Source organism: Benincasa hispida, chromosome 1, assembly GCF_027475165.1.
Source record: "Benincasa hispida cultivar pf3 chromosome 1, pf3_genome.v1.1, whole genome shotgun sequence".
Classification (NCBI taxonomy): Eukaryota; Viridiplantae; Streptophyta; class Magnoliopsida; order Cucurbitales; family Cucurbitaceae; genus Benincasa; species Benincasa hispida.
In genome coordinates, this window is record NC_143478.1 from 30,568,636 (window position 1) to 30,586,245 (window position 17,610).

Genomic DNA, 17,610 nt, shown 5'->3' on the forward strand with positions numbered 1-17,610 from the left:
ATTCAAATAATTGTACCACCCTTCCTTTCTGAAGGTTAATATTATATGCACTATGGCTGATGATTTTTTTTTTTTTCCCACTTAATTGACCATATTCCCCACGATAAATATATAAGAAGATGACATAATATTCATGTATTTGCAGAGGAATACGGTATGTATTTTGTTGAAACGGAGATGAAATGAGAAAATACGCAGACAAGGCCCAATTTAACAAGTTGGGCCGTGGATGGAGTCCGATCTCTGGACGAGTTTGAGAAAGTTAGATCCAGTGGACCTTTATTGGGCCTTTGTTTTATATTTTAGGGGCAGGGTGGAAATAATGGCGGCTCATAGATTTATAAAGCAAAACCAAATCATTACCATTTTTTGAGTTGGAAAAACAAAGTACACAACTACATCACAAAAAGTTTCATAACACAAAAAGAAAACAACTCAAGACAAACACACAAATCAGTTCTCCTCACTGGTCATCGAGTCAATACCCGAACCGAACCACCCACATGACAATCACAACGTTACAAACTTGTATGAACCTGATACGAAATCTAGTATTTGCGGTTCGTTCTTGACTAGTAACCTATGTATTGACGTCCTCTACTCGAGCTCTTTTCACGTTAGTTCTATGAATTTTCACATAAGCTTTGCACATGAGCTTACCCTGTACCTTTCTGACAAAAGAGAATTAAAAAAAGACAACAAAAGCTTACTGAGCAAGTATCGTTATGATACTTGAAGAGCAGTTTTGATCTTTTGGATGGTGCAAGAAATGAGATTGTTAACTGTCTCAACTGACTCGACGGTGAGTTTGGCCGTTGGAAGGTTGTTCACCAAAATCTGGAATGCAACTGTGAGGAGACATCCACCACCATGGCCACTGTTAACACTTGACTTGATCGATGCATTTCGGTCGTTGTTTGTACAAGCATAGTTGGATAGACCATTAGGGAGAATTGCAAATCCTGATGGTAAAAGTGATACATAAGCAGAATCTCCTCCGCGCATCACCAAATTAACTGACGAAGTGTCGACTGGAGCGTAAACGACCAGTGATCCTGATATATCTGTCCAAGTCTCTTGCAATATGAACATTGTGCTCTCATCAGCGTTCATGGGCTGCAAAAGAGAATTTTAGAAAAATGATAATCTTGAGGATAAGAATTCAACAATATTGATCATCTTTATGCACACAATTCAAGATTGCTCACATTAGCACGCAGGAGAGAAACACGGTTATCCGGTCCCTGGCCTTTTGAGATGCGGAGCATCTCTAGCATTGGCCGGCTGTTGGATAAAATATCCCACTCACTCCGTAAGCACTCATCTTGCAAGAATGCAAACAACCTCTGCTGGGTTACTGGCATCCAAACCGAAGTTGCAGCACTCAACACGATACCGGGTGGCTCGCCGGGTTCGTTGATGCTCTTTCTAGCCATCACTTTTACATCTTCACTAATATTGCCTACAACAAGCTTGTCCCACTTATGCAAAGTCGAACTACAAACCCCAGAACAGAAGTTATCCACCATACGTTGCGATAGCTTCAGCAGACTTCTCCTACCGCATGGCGATATTCCTGTTTTAAATCACACTTGTAAGAATCTGAAAGCAAACACACCACACAAGGATCGAGTAACGAGAGAAAATGAGACCTGCAGGATCTTCAGTGGGGATCGTAGAAGACATGAGAATTGCCAAACAGTCACATTGTCTTTGAAGGGTAGCAAGCCACCGTTGTGAACCAAAGCCGCTGCCCGAACTAATTAACTGGCGGTAAAGCTGGTGTATAACAGTCTCATCATATTCTGTATGTTCCACCCATGTAACCTACAATAAACAAACCATCAATCAACATGGTGTCACCAAAGAAAAAGAACCCCCACCAGATATCTGTTTACTTAGAGAGCAAAATTATGGTTCATTTTACCTCCAAATATCTCATTTAACAACAAATTACAATATATACATAAATGTTAAATGCTCTTTTTTGAGTTCAACATGTGGGTAGGAAAAATTCGAATCTTTGACCTCTTGGTTGAGAGTAGATGCAACCTAAACCAGTTAAGTTATATTCAGGTTGGTTGTTAAATACTTTTTTTAAACCATGTCTAGCCCACATTCTTGCTTATAGTATTCCCATCAGAGATATAAAACTTAAGAACAGTCCACTTTGTGCACTCACCAAACGCAGATCCTCAAAGTTGCTAGGAGACAAAGGAGAGACCGGTTTCTTGTGAGAGACTTTACTAATGAGCAGCAAATAATCATGAAGATTCTTATAGAATAAGTTCAGAAATCAATGTATTCCAAAACCTTGACCAGCAGATTTTATTTAATACTTTAATACATGAGAAGGCTGTCTTGTATTTTTAAAATGAAGATAAAACGTCATCATGTTTCATGAGGATAGGTTAGAAACCAGTAGACCAGATCCAGGTCATACACTCCCGTGGATCGAAAACGAAACAGCAGCAATTGCGAGAGCAGAATGCAGGCATCAAACGATAAAATATGCACAACATATAATGAGGATTTTATAACAAACAGCAGATGGAAAAATTCCAACACTTGTAACTTTAAAAAAATGCGACTGTACAGTAACAGCAGATCCTATTTTTTTTAGTTTTCTGAGTTTTGTTTGTTTTCACAATTTAAAGAAACTTTTGGAATCTCACTCCCATTTAAAAAATGAAAAAAAAAAAAGTTGGATTTTAAAATTGGCTGAGTAGATCAAAAAACAAATAAGCCTAGTATCTAAAAAGTAAAAAACTAAAAACAGCCATTGCTATCAAATGAACCTTTGAAATGGCCTAAATTAAAAGAGGCTTACAAAGTGATTAAAAAACATGCATGTTCCTTGTTTTGCTCAACCCTGATTAGTTAAGGACTAATTAAAGTATAGACAAGAAGTAGCTTGTTTCTTTGAAATCCAAAAACTAGTAAATAATAAGATTGAGAAGCATCTCCTACATTAAAATATTCATAAAAGGGTGCAGATTCCTAGGTTAAATACTTTGCTATTTCTCAAAAAGCATAAAAGGGTGCAGATTCCTAGGTTAAATACTTTGCTATTTCTCAAAAAGCATCCCACAGGAAGCCCATTTTGGTGGATGATATTGATAAATAAATCATGTTTGGCTGTGGTTGCAGGAAATCCAAGTTCCCAAGTGCATAAAATTTTAACCTATAACAGATTTGAAAAGAAAGAAATCTGAAGATTAGCAATTATTACCTTAGAGAAACCATTAGGCATATCTTGCACAACACAGCCCGAAGGGAGCCTCCTGCAACTGAAAAACGAGTTTGAATTTGAACCTTCTCCAATGGAAACATCAACTACAGCCCATAGACCATCAGCATGCTGCTTGCAGAAGCGGAGGAACTTAAATGTACGAGCTGGAACAAGTGGGGAAAGTACTCGGAGTTCAGCATGCATCTGAAATATCAATGTTGTAAGCTTATCTATACGTATCCATGTTAATGTCGGGAGAAGGGAGGGCATAGAGAGATACCAATTGTAATGCACCATTTCTGGTTCCACCCATGCCACTTGATATCACATCGACTGTCGTAGCTCTAGCAATCAAGCAAGGAAACATTTCTGCCCATCGATTCTATTTCAAAGCCAAACAAACAACCTGTTAGTGTTATCAAAGCATTTCAACTACCAGTACATTTTAGCATCAAGAGGATTTAATTAAAGAGGCGAAAAACCAAGAAAATTACCAAAAGAAAGAAAAAACGACATAGATTTATTACATACATCTAAATAGACAATAATCCATAAAAATTGTTGAAGCTACACCAACGGAATAGCAAAATGGGTCGAGAATACATACTGCGTCCATCAATGTCTCAACAAGTGCCAAGCTGTTGATGATGACCATTGTTGTATCTCTGGTCGCCTCGGTTGTCCAATTACTATGTTTCATACCAGCCGAAGAAGGAAATGTCCTTGAATATTCATGAAGATTCAATGTCTCTTTGCCACTGTCATCCCGAGTTCTGATCCAAAGGGGATCATCCATTTGAGCCATCTTAACCAATTCATTCATAGCTGCCAAAGCAAGATCCACATATATTGTTCTCTCAAGTGGTATATCATTACTTAGCATGCCTATTTCAGGCTTACTAATAGGCATCACAGGGCCAGCACTGAAAAGTTCATTTCCCAAGTTAAGGCCCATAGAATCAGAAATAGTATTCAAATTTCCAATTCCATTTCTTCCTACAGAAAGTTCCAAGCAAGAGTCAGAACTTGGGGAAGAGCCATGATTGAAGGGCAAGACCGGCCAGCCCAAGAATTTATTGGTGACAGCATATAACCGGTGCAGTTCATCTCTTAATCTGGCATTCTCAATCCTAAGCTGGTGTTCTTCAAATGATAAATGAACAGGAATTGAAGGGCCACCACAAGTATTACACGTTGGATTAGAAATAGCATCCTTCATCACACTATTCTCGGCCCGGAGCTTATCGTTTTCTTGCTTAAGAATTGCATTCTCATGTCGTTCTATTTGCGCCTGATACATTTTCAAACATCGTTATATTACCTTTTTCGCCACGGAATTTAACAAACATAAATCAACAGGCTATGCAAATGCACATGAATAGTTGTTATCTATTTACCTTCATTTGTGTTCGACGATTTTGAAACCAAAACTTCACTTGCTTTGTCTCCAAACCAAGCCTCCTACTGAGCTCACTTCTTTGTTTATCATCAGGATGAGGACACTCCTTGAAGAAACTAAACCAAACAACAAATAGAAAGGAAAAGAAATCAAAATCATCAATTCTATATGGTCCATAAGAATAATACTATGCAAGTGCTACCAAAAAGCCAAAACAATCAATGAGCAAATTAAAAATTATACATCTCAAGCTCTTGGATCTGATGGGGAGTATGCCTATGGTACTTCTTCCTTTTTGGTGGTTGTTCATCATTAGCATCTTGATCATCCCCAGATACAGCACCATCAATGTTGTCGCTGCCTGATCTGCTATCATATTCATCTTCCCTTATCCTCACAATTCCGGTCGGATCAAAGCCATCTCCAAGTAGACAAACTTCTCCAAAACCATCCATTTTCCTCTGCAACACAAAGCCATCAACAGTTCATTTGCAGACAAGAAAGGATTCTAAAACTAATGCATAACACAAAGTTTGTAGAATACTGTGATATACATTTAATTGAAACAAAATGGTTCATAGAAACAATGAAATGATATACATGGAAGTGGAACAAAATGGTTCATACTAAGGAACTGGAGAATTCAGAGGAGCTGGGCATTGAACTGGGAATTGGGTAAGCTAGAAAGCTCTGGTCAGTAATTGCACCACTAGGCATGATGAGGTTGTATAAGCCACGGCTCAAACCACCAAAATTCAACAGATTACACAATTTTTTTGTTTTGATTAGGTAAGCAAATTCTGTGGCGCCTCTGAATTTGAGGGAATCCACGTTTGCTTAAAAGGGTTAAAGGCTTAAAAAATGGGAGTTCTAAGAGATATAAGTAACCGTCTAGTTGATTTCTGGGTTTGACTATAACAAAGCAATGACATATTGAGCAAAAAAACCTGACAGAAAAGTCTACATTTCTCAATAGAAAACAGAAAGTTCAAAGCTTTTTCCTCGTCAACGCCCATGCATGAATCATGACTTTTTTCACCTTCCCTGTCTTTATCTTTTGAACACTTTCTCCGTCCAGAAAATCAGTTGCAGAACAGTACAAAAACCAAAAGGAATGAGACAAGAAAACTCCTTTTTTTCATCGTTTCCTTCCAGTTCATATCTCACTCTTATCTCTATCTCTATCTACCAAGAAAAAACGTAAATAAGAAATCAGCCAAAGAAGGCTAATACAGTATGAAACATAACCCTAATATTCAAAATACTTGACCCCATATTTGTCAGACTGAGAAAAACAGAAAGAACCTAACAAGAAGACAAAGGAAGACAAAAGGCCAAAGGAAGAGGTTAAAGTTTCAAGCTTTTGTTTTCGTCTCTGTTCTCATATTCACACTGTACACCACGATTTTTTACATAGTAAAGATCAAAGACAGAGAAAACAAAAAGCACCCATTGTCCTTCTTCTATCAAATAAGTAGAAGTAGAAGGAAAAAAGAAGGTACAATGTAAAAAGTGGCACCTTTTTTATTATTTAAACGTGAGTGAGACAGTGAAAGGCAGAGGAAAAGTGCAAAAGAGGGTTTTTCTTACAAAAGAGCCAAGAAATTAATGAAACTTAGTTTCAGATTCTCGCGATGGGATCTGTGGAGGAGGAAAAAACACATATAATATTCATAAAAAGAAAAAGAAAACCCTCCTCTAGTCTTCACTATAGATGCGATTAAGACCGACAAATTTAAAATTTAAGCACTATAGCATTAAGTTGTGTAGCTGACTTACAGAGACTCTATACTATAGAGACACTCTAAAAGAAGAGTCAAATGGAGCTCCTTAATACATATTTATAAATTTTTTTTATTATAAACAGTCGAGATAAAAGAAAAAGGAAAATATACTTTCACAGGTCAAGGGACTGTTATGATTCTTATTGCCAAAGAGAAAAAGAAGCCCCAAAATTCTATTGATTCCCTTTTTCTCATATTTTTCTTTCCATCAAACTAATTTTTCCTTGTATATGTATTAAACTATGATATATAATACATGAAAGAAGCGTAATTACTCTTTTAATTTTTTTGTTTTGAGATTTTTTTTTTCTGTCATCAATGAATATCTAAATCAATATTTTTTTACTTTGAAATTAGAGGTTTAATTTTCTAAAATTAAATAATTAAAAATTTGTTAAAAAATAATCAAATATGACTTATGATAATACATATTTTATAACGAACAATGATTAGGTTGTATTTAATCTGATACTTTTCTCTTTTAGAAAGAAACAATAACTTATTTTTTTAAAATAAATAATATTTGTTATATGATTTATTTTTTATTTTTTATTTTTTTTGGTTAAACAGCACCTAAAACTTTCTCTTTAATAGCCTATTTTATAATGAAAAAAAAATACACGTTATTGTAAAAAAAAAAAAAAAATGAAAATACCTTTTCAGACAGACGGTTGTGGCACCCGCAAGCCTCTGATTGGTGGCCTCTGTCGTATTATGGAGGAGGGATCGAGTGCGTTCAAAACTACCATAAAGCTAGTGGGTTTTTTTTTTTTTCTTTTTATTTTTAAGAAAAAAGAGATTATTTTCTCAAGTGAGAAATTGAATCTTTGTAGGCATGGGTCGAAATTGAGATGCATGATCTTCGGTATACTTACCATGATTGCTACAATAGAAATATGAACAGAATTTTAGTATAATTATTTTATCTCAATTTTTAATTTGGAATGTTTTTTTTTTCATCTTAGGATGAAGTCATTTACAATTTTTCTAATTCAAAAGTGTCATTAAAATATTGAAATAGTTGTAGCTATAGTTTTTAATGGGGTGTTGTAACGCTGATTAGACCTACCAAGTTGCCAAACTTTTCACAAGTTACCCTTTAGCTCTTGTTAAGGAAATCTAGCTGTACACACAGTAAATTTTAAACCAAATTTACAAATGGGAGTTACCCATTTATCTTTTTCCTTAAATTAATATGTAATCCAAAAAATGTGCTTTTTTTTAATGTAAAAAAATATTTAAAATATTTACACTAACGGTAGAAATTTCGGACCAACCACGGACCGCCACATCATTTGCTAAATTAATGACGGAATTTTGAAATCGTCAAATTTGTGACCAATTAAAAGTTGACATGTGTCTCAAATTAAAATTGGGGACAAATTCTGTGTTTTCGTCACAAACGTTGATTGAGTAAAATTAATTTCGATCAATTTGACGTAATAATTTGGGCATTGGCCCAATTACACCCAAATATGGGCTTAATATGGGCCTAAAACGTCAATAGGTCTAAGCCCAGTTAATTGGGCTTACCAAGCTCAAGTCCAATTAATTAAGTCCAAAGGCCAGACCCAAGTCCAATTAAATTAGGCCCAAAGGTCAGGCTCATGGGGCAATCAAGGCCAGGCCCAAGCCATCAAGGAGCTCTATCTCCTCATTTACAAAGGTCCCAAACACTCCAAGACTTCTACTTCAAGAATGTTCGGTTGTTTCTCCGAAAGCCTTGTGTGAACAATAGCAAAATGTTTCAAAAGTACAAACTATTTTTTAAACTTGTCGTTATAAAGTGTAAATATTCTTAGAATTTTTCTATTTATAAGAATTTTTCATCTAAAAATATCTTTGAAAAGAAAATGAATATTAAATATGGGATATTTGGAAAAAAAAAAAAGAAAAAAGAATAAATGTATATCAATATGCAGCAGTGAATAAAGATAAACATGTATTGAAAAAAGAAAGAAAGAAAGAAAGAGAGAAAGAAGGAGAGAGAGAAAGAAAGAAAGAATAAAGATAAACATAATTCAAAGTCTAGATAAATAATTAATTTTAAAAAAGTTCCATTAAAAAAAACATAATACACAAAGTACAACTTATATAAAAAAAAAATAATAAAATGTTATTCGTCGTCAGATTTGGAGGATATTTGTTATGTCGTAGAAACTATTGCCTTGAATGCAAATTTGACACGATCATCAGATCTGGACAACTGGTTTTTGATGAAGAAAGAACATTTTGAAAAATAAATTCCATATCTGAAAATAATGATCTAATTAAAACCCTAACATTTTTTAAGACAATTAAATTTCAACGGTTTAAAGGTTTATTAAAAATTGAGCTCGAGCCCATCTGTCCAACTGAACGGCAGCACACGTGCATATGGAAAAAGGCCCTCTACTACCTCGCTACCCACTTTTGCAAGTCACTAGAGGTGCTCTCCTATTTATACCCTCTAGTCATTCCTTAACTCATGTGGGACAAAAGAAGGTGGAGTTCACCATGTGACTCTCTTATGGACCTTTGGCATTGGTAAGTATGGGTCATTCCCAACAGTCCCCTACGAATGACCTACAAGTACCGAGAAAATAAAAAGATAGTAATGATTCTGAGTAATGGAATTATAGTAACTTAGCATCAATATCTTGTGATTTGAATTGATGCATAGTGAAATAAGGCAACAACTAAATTCACCAAAGTGAGTTCTTCCTTGAACTTTTGTAAATTCTGGTTGAGACCCCCACAACACGTTTCAATCTTTTTTATTTCTCTCTTGATTCTACGATAAAATTATGCATCATATGCTATTTGGGCTGCTCACATAAAACCTTGGGTTGTCGTGGAAGCTTTAGAAAGGGACCCTCAAACTCTTTCATAGAAGACAACCCACACCTTCACTTTCACATTATATGCTTCATCAAGTCTGTCGTAAATAGACCACTCAAAACTGAGCTATGAAGACTTCAGAGATTATCTATCAAGTCTATCGCAATAAACTACCCAACATAAAAGGGTCATGGATCACTCCCAAATTATCCATCAAGTCTATCACGATAGACCACCCAAAATAAAGAGTTATGGATCATTCATAAATTATTCATTAAGTCTATTGCAATAGACTACCAAATATAAAGAGTTGTGAATCACACTAAAGGTTTGAGTTCCGTACTAGTTGAAGACTCTAGGATTACTCTCCTTGTTAGGCCTTTAGTGAGAGGTTCTACTAAATTCCCCTCAAACCTTTCATACTTTAAGGAGATAGTTCATACCTTCAACAACAGTTTCACAGCTTCATGTCTAAGGTGGATATGCCTTCTTTTGTCATTATACACACTATTCTTGGCAATATCTTGGCACATTGTGAATCACAGTGCAGAGATACTAGTACAGAAGCCTCCCACAGTGGCACGTCTCCTAGTAGACTTCTTGGCCACTCTACTTCTTGTCCAACTAGCTCCAGTGCTATAAATTCTGACTTCATGGTGGATCTTGCTATACAGGCATGTTTGGCTGATTTCCATGAAATAACACCTCCTCCTAGTATACACACATATCCACTAGTCGAACTTATTTCATCGTTATCTGTTACCTAGTTTGCATCACAATTGTTGAGGTTGATGCCTTAAATCTCGTGATATTGTAGTTTGTAATTGTATTTGTACAAACAAAAATAAAATAAGAGGTGTTTTATTCAATATTTAGTTGCAATAACCCAATACCAATAAATTAAGATCTAAGGTTATGTTGTAACTTAAACATGTATGTGGAGACACATAGGTAGATCATGTTTAAGTGATAACCTGAACGGTATGTAGTAGATGAATAAGGTTGGGTACCTTATCTTGGTGACACTACGAATACGATGCACTTTGTAGTTGTTACAATAGTTGTAAAGTGCTACAAATGATCGGATCCTGGTCATTTATGTGGAGACATATGAGTAGAGGTATTTTATATAAATAGTTTGTATAAGACCAGACCATAACAATATCCTTTGAACACTGCAAGAAAGTTGTTGAAATGTAGACAAAAATCCATTGCAGTCTTTAAAGGTAAGTCTTTTAATCTCTTCTTCCTCTCTATATTATTGTGTAAGATGACTTAATTAGAATGTTGTTTCTCTGTTTTTGTCCTCTGAATTAATGGTGTTCTGTAAAATAAAAAAAAATTGGGACATGATCTTTCCGCGATGGGTATTCACATACTTCTTCAACAATATCCTTCAAACACTGTAGGAAAGTTGTTGAAATGCAGACAAAAATCCATTGCACCTCTGAGGTACCTTAGCAAACGACAAAGTGTTGTCCAATGATCCTTATCAAGATTATGAGTGTATCTACTCAGTCTACTCATAGCATAAGTAATATCGAGTCTAGTATAGTTCATTAAAAATATAACAATACCTATAATTTTTGCATATTCATATTGAGAGACACTTTCACCTTTATTCTTCTTAAGACTCATACTAGGATCATAGAGTGTTCTTACAAGTGTAACATTAAAACTGTCAAATCTCTTTAGCAATTTTTCAATGTAGTGTGAATGACATAGATTTGTTCTTTCTCTACAGCCGACTTCATTTCTTTTCTTTCCAAGCTGTCCGACCGAAAGACACCGAGGTATTGACGGTGATTCTCAAATATCGCAGAACAGAATTTGATACCCTATTTCCTTGTTCATCATATCATGAAAGAGATGCGTGCCACACTCATGAGGGATAACCTCGGTCTGAGGGTGCTGTACTCATGTGAAAAGAGAAACCATTTTCAACTTTTCTTATCTTAACACCAAGTATCACGTCAGCCTCACCCAAATATTTCATTTCAAATTGTGAGGATAGAAATAATTTAGTGTCGTTAATTATATCTATGTTTATACCAAAGATCAATATATCATTAACATGAAAACATATTATCACACAATGAGCTCTAGATGACTTTGAGTAAACAATATGTCAGAGTAGTTTACTTAAAAACCTTTGTTTACTAAAGTGTTGTAATTTTTTCATACCACTGTTTAGGAGCTTGTTTTAATAAAAAAAAAAACATATTTAGTAAGTTCACAGACCTTATTTTCTTGACCAACAACAATAAAACCTTCATGTTATGTCATATATATTTCCTCTTCCATGTCCCTGTTGAGGAATATTATCTTTATATCTATCTAATGTATTAGAAGGCCACAAATCGCAACATAGGCTACCAAAGCTCTAATAGTGGCTATTTTAGTGATACGTGAGTGAGTATCAAAATAGTCTATGCCTTGCTTTTGTGTATATTCCACATCCACTAGTCTAGCCTTAAAGATCTATTATACCATCTGGTCTCATTTTCTTCTTAAAGATCCATTTACACCTAATGGGTTTATTTCCTTTAGGTAGTTCCACTAATCCCCATGTTTGATTCATGACTAAGGAATCTAATTCACTCTTGATTGCCTCTTTCCAAAACCTAGAGCCTATTGAGCTTACAGCTTTTTGATAAATTTTTGGATCCTCATCTATTAAGTACATGCAAGCAAATGGATTGTCTATTTTATCTGAATTTTCAACTAGAAAAGGTAGTTAGAAAATCAAGTCCTAAATCCTTACTAACCCTTTGTCTTTTAGTTCTTCTAGGCTCTAACTCAAGTATGTTATTAAGGTTAGAAAGATAGAGTTGAGACATTTGATCAATGCTTGAAGTACTAGCATTTTAATTATTGAGTGAATTTTCTACTGATTTAACAACAATTTTAATCATGAAAAAAATATGATAAAAAAATACAACATTTATATACTTACACACTAAGTTATCACATATACACATAAACCTACATGCAACATTATTATTAGCATAACCGATAAAAACGTAGTCAAAAGTTTTAGATCCTACTGTGGGTTTATTAAGTTCTGAATATGCTACCTTGGCTAAGCACCTACATACTCTTAAGTAATCTAGGTTAGGTGGATAGCCCTTCCACAACTCATAGTGAGTCTTATCTAGCCTTTTGTGAGGAACCCTATTTAATATAAAACAGATAGAAAACATAGCTTCTCCCCAGATATTATTGGATAATCTAGAACTTAATAACATAACATTCATAATTTCTTCTAAAGTTTTGTTCTTATGTTCTGCTATGCCATTTTGTTGAGGTGAATATGGAGCAGTTACTTCATGAATTATACTGTTTAATTCACAGAATTCCTTAAGGAAAGTGTCATTATATTCACCTCCTCTATCGGATCTAATTCTTTTTATTCTTCTATCTAATTGATTTTCTACTTCAGCCTTGAATTTCACAAACATGCTACTAGTTTCATCCTTTGATTTTAGAAGGTAAATTTTTATATATCTAAAGCAATCATTAACAAAAGTTATATAATATTTTTTTACCACCTCCACACATAGTGTTTCTAAAATCAGCTAAATCTGTGTGAATTAGTTCAAATGATTCAAGCTATGTGTCGTTATTGATTTAAAAAGTTTTTTTTCACAAATTTTGCTTCCACACAAATTGAGCATCTATTATTTTCATGTGAATTATAAACATTAATAAGATGCAAATTTTTAAGCCTTTTAATTGTTGCAACATTAACATGCCACACATCAAATGATTCAACCATATAAGCAAAACGAGAGGCATTTTCATTCATGAAAATAACAGGTTTGAGCAAAAATGTCTGTAGGATTGTATCAGCAACAACGGAAGCAACAATGATCATTATGAAGGAAATCGAACTCGAGATTTTCATGAGCAGCAGAAAATAGATCATTCCAAATTACAATCATGTATGAACATTACAAATTACAGTCGTAAACAAAACAGACAGCTATGCAATTGTTACAGAAATTACAATATGAAACAACAACTGAACAAGACGAAAAGCTACGAACGTTTGTAGACTCGTCTCCACACTCCTTGCTCACGAACTCTCGAACACAACAACCTCGAACGCTCGAACAACAGGACCACAACACTGCATGAACACTTCGCGCTCAAACTCAGCAATCACCTTGGTCACGAACTCCCCAACAACACAAACGGCTTCCACAGAATCTCGACGATGTTGAGTTGAGTATGACACCACCAAGAAGATTACCTTGGTATTCTCAGTGTGAGAATCCAGAGGGTGGGCTCTGTGTGGACTTGGATTGAGGCAGAAGAAGGGGGAGACAACAATCGTGTACACGATTGGGCAAGTGGGAGATGGCTAAGACCTATCGTATAGGTCGATGCCCAATCGTTTAGCAAAAGCTAAGCGATCGTTTAGCAGCGCGTCTGTCGCCTACAAACATTACACGATCGTTTACCTTTTGTCAAGCTGTCGTTTAGTAAATCTGTATTTGTTTGACAAGCTCTGTGAGTTTCTTTTTCCGAGAGAGAAATCTTAAAACAATTTTTTATAAAAACTTACTAAAATTAGGAAAACCATTTTCTTTTTATCTCACGATTACCATGAACCATCAATAACCTTCCACTCAATTGGTTATTAGAGAACAAGATTTAATTATCTAATAATTAATATTATTATAAATATAAATGACAACCAATTTATCATACTATATTTATAACCTATAGTTTTAATATTTCATCTCATGAAACATATAAACCATAATTCTTTTTCTATTCCATGGTACTTAATGTAAATTTCATTTACATAATCCTCCATTAGATGTATCTCATACATCATACCGATCATATCATATATAATCAAAATACCTCTTGTTAATTTGAACATTTCAAATCAACACCAAGAACTGATCCTCAACTGAATCCATTGAGCTACCAAGGGGACCTTATGGACCTGTAGCTCGAAGCTCCAACGGTACGTGAATAACTGACTAAACTCTTTAGTCACGAGATTCACCATCCGTTAACTGCCAGGCACCCTACTAAAGACCGACAGTTGAACTCTCCTTGCCACAGATATATTATATGTCCATCTTAACCAATCAGAAATACGACAACCCTTCATAGATCGCTCGTAAGTACAATTGGGTCAATAACCGTTATGCCCCTATAGTTACATCTAACTCCTTAAGTACCACTGATCTCTCTAGTGAACATAAAGTTCTCTCTTCCAAAGAAAAGCTGTGACCACTATGTTCAAGCCTCAGAATCAGCCCTTAAGGGAGCAATCTCTCTACTTATCCCTGCTTCGAGAAAGAAGTGAATTTCATTTTGTAGATTGAGTTCCCAGCTTCCAGATCAGAAAAGTCCCCAAAAAGGTAGGCATGTTGAGTTGGCAATCTGGCCACTCTCACCCGTACTAATCAAAAGACTGCCCTCAAAGGCAGGAGTTCCCAAAACACTTAGGATTGAGGTCGTGTCTCCTATGGTCGTTTAGGTGAGATGTAAGTCTCTATTATCAACAGCGTTATATATAGTCATCTCGTGGTTCAGGTCTTATATAAACTCTTCGTATAGGACACCCCCGCTTGCACGTCTCCATATGAATGGTCAGGATCTACCATCTGTAGTAGTTTACAACACTTGAAAACCTCTACAAAGCGAGCCGTATTCGTAGTGTCACCAGGATCATGTATCTCACCTTAATCCTTATACTACAGACCTATTTAGATTATCACTTAAGGCATGATTCACTTGTATATCACATATACATGCTTAAGTTCACATAAGATAACCAAGGAGCTTTGTTTATTGGATATGAGTAAATGCCAGAATTAAATAACAATTATTTTATTCATCAAACAATGTGTATCTTTACAAAATGACGAGACTCCGGGAGAATTAGGACATCAATCCCAACACATTAAGCATTTTAATTCTTTAATTTTGGCAAAATATAAAGCATGCTCTTGCAGAAACAAGTGAGTTTCATGACATACCTTTATTGAATTTCTTCAAAGCTTGATCTTCAGCTGCAATCTTCTCCAAATCTCATTGCAGACCACCTCAAGATCTTCCTCACTATTCTCTTGGTACTCTAGATTGAGTTGCGGGACTCAAAACAAGGTTGAATCAAGGGATTATTGAGAAGTACTCACAACAGCAATCTGGTTAAAGAACACCTTATTCACCACGAATTTTCAGCTAAAATTCTCTTGATTGCCTCTCACCATGAATTTTCTCCATTCTTCTTTATTTATTGTAGGTGAACATGCAAAGAAGAATGTTGCATGACTTGCAGCTCATGCTTGGAGGTGAACATGTAAAGAAGAATGTTGTATGACTTACAGCTCATGATTGGAGTTAATGAAGAAGAGGAAATGAGTTTTGTGTAAGCATGAAGAAGATGGATAATGGAATATCTCAATATTCCATTCGTGCATGGTTTTTTCAATTTTCCAATTTATCTCAAAATCAAAACTTGATTTTTAAAATTCATTTTGATTTTAAAACTGAAAATTTTAATTTTATAAAATTAATTTTTAAATAAAACTAATTAATTTAATATCAAATATTAAATTAATTTTTACACATATCCATCATCTTTATATATTTAAATCATATAATTCTCTTATTTTGTTTAATTTTCAAATTAAAGCATATGTGAGAAAGGGCCTTCTACTATCCCTTTACCCACTTTTACTAGTTATTAGGAGGTGCTCTCCTATTTATATCCTCTAGTCAGTCCTTAATTCAATAATGTGGGACAAGAGAAGGTGGAATTCACCACGTGGCTCTCTTATGGGCCTTGGCCTTTGGTAAGTGTGGGTCATTCCCAACAAAGAACAAGAACATAAATTGTATTCAACCTACCGTGCAAGTTTCATCATAATATAGAAAGCTTAGTCATTTTGATTTTAGTTCCAAATTCAAAACAATTCCTTTAAACCCAAAGTTCAAAAGTATACTCTTATTCTATAATTTGTATAGATTTTCACTCTGATTCTCTCTCTTTTTGCTAACTAAATGAAGTCTAAATAGTCCTTGAAAAATGAAGCCTAAATAGGTGATTTCACCAGAAGAAGCATGTGTGATTTCACCACCTCATCAGAAGTTTAAGAGCAAAATATAAAACTAAAACCTAGAGCATTCATTAAAACCATTCCAACCGAATTGAAAGACAAAACTGAATCAAAAAATTCAGTTTTTACTAAAGAGTTGGTTCGATTGGATTTGAAAAGCGAATTCAAAACTGAACCCACTCGATTATATATATATATATATATATAGTTATATTATATAAATAATAAAGTTGAATTGAATCGAATTATCTATATTAGTTGAAACCGAACTGAACCAAGCAATTATTTATATATTATAGTTTTTAAAAAATGTATTATATATTATATTATATATAAAATTGAAAACTGAATCAAACCGAACCATATGTTTTCTATTCGGTTTTGTTAAGAAACAAATGGTTCGATTTGATTTGGTATATATCCAAAATCAGTTTTTTTTATGACTACCAAATTGAATTGAGCCAAATCCTGAACAACCATAGGGTTAAACGAAGCCAATTTGATCATTTTCATCAATATGGTCAATTAATATAGTAGGAAAAATTTAAAAACAAAAAATATTTTGATAATTTTATCAACGAGTTTCAATCAACTTGCTAAGTTTAGTTCAAACATTTTAGGTTAAATTACAAGTTAAGTTTTTAAACTTTAGTTTTTGTCCATTTCATCCATAAAGTGTGTAATAAACTCCTGAAATTTTGATACTTTCAATTACATGTCCAAAAGATCATTCACATTTGAAAATTTAAAAAATTAATTGATCTATCGTATGTATATTTGAATATCACGTCGTTTGAAATTCTAAAGTTTCAATTTTGTATCTAGTAAATTTGTGAATTTTTAAAAAAATATAAAAAATGTTAAACACCTACTAGACACAAAGTTGAAAATTCAAAGATATATTGGACACGCAAATGAAAATTTAAAGACCTATTGGATACTTTTTAAAGTTTAGGTACCTATTAGATGAAAAAAAAGTTCAGGAACTATGAGATATGCATACACTTTTGAACGTTCAATATCAAATAAAACAAACCTCAATGTTCATGAAATAAACTTGTAATTTAATCAACATTTATTTTGAACAACTAATTTAGGATGTATTGCAAACCATTCAAAATAACTTTTGGAAAAAATAAGTTTATGACATAAGTTGGTTTGAGAAATACTTAAAATCAACTTTTTAAAAAATGATTTTTAAGTGTTTAATGGTTAATCTCTCCTTAATTTGTATAACATATAAAGTTACTAAAGTGCTCTCACTAGTCCTCTACTTCACTTCCACCA

General features: G+C 34.2%; 1 protein-coding gene across 6 annotated transcripts; it reads right to left on the reverse strand.

Moving 5' to 3' along the window:
- Positions 1–337: 337 nt before the first annotated feature.
- HDG7 (homeodomain GLABROUS 7) lies at positions 338–6,267 on the reverse strand. Of its 6 annotated transcripts, none has more exons than XM_039030090.2 (9): positions 6,151–6,267; positions 4,875–5,092; positions 4,630–4,747; positions 3,840–4,523; positions 3,513–3,614; positions 3,233–3,436; positions 1,653–1,827; positions 1,209–1,576; positions 338–1,116 (listed from the first exon to the last, which is right to left on the reverse strand). In XM_039030090.2, exons 2-9 carry the CDS (start codon positions 5,084–5,086, stop codon positions 724–726), a joined length of 2,256 nt encoding a protein of 751 aa, XP_038886018.1. In that variant the 5' UTR covers positions 5,087–5,092; positions 6,151–6,267; the 3' UTR covers positions 338–723. The 6 variants fall into 6 exon arrangements, with proteins under 6 accessions (XP_038886018.1, XP_038885935.1, XP_038885894.1 ...); XM_039030007.2 differs by lacking the exon at positions 6,151–6,267 and adding an exon at positions 5,232–6,126; XM_039029966.2 differs by lacking the exon at positions 6,151–6,267 and adding an exon at positions 5,259–6,083.
- Positions 6,268–17,610: the final 11,343 nt, after the last annotated feature.

What these genes read in the sequence shown, in the direction of transcription:
- HDG7 (XM_039029966.2), bottom strand. Translation starts at nt 5,348, where the DNA reads ATGCCTAGTGGTGCAATTACTGACCAGAGCTTTCTAGCTTACCCAATT. An exon ending in ATCGTCGAACACAAATGAAG is followed by an intron (nt 4,524 to 4,629) that starts GTAAATAGATAA and finishes AAAATGTATCAG; the next exon opens with GCGCAAATAGAACGACATGA. An exon ending in GAAATGGTGCATTACAATTG is followed by an intron (nt 3,437 to 3,512) that starts GTATCTCTCTAT and finishes TTGATATTTCAG; the next exon opens with ATGCATGCTGAACTCCGAGT.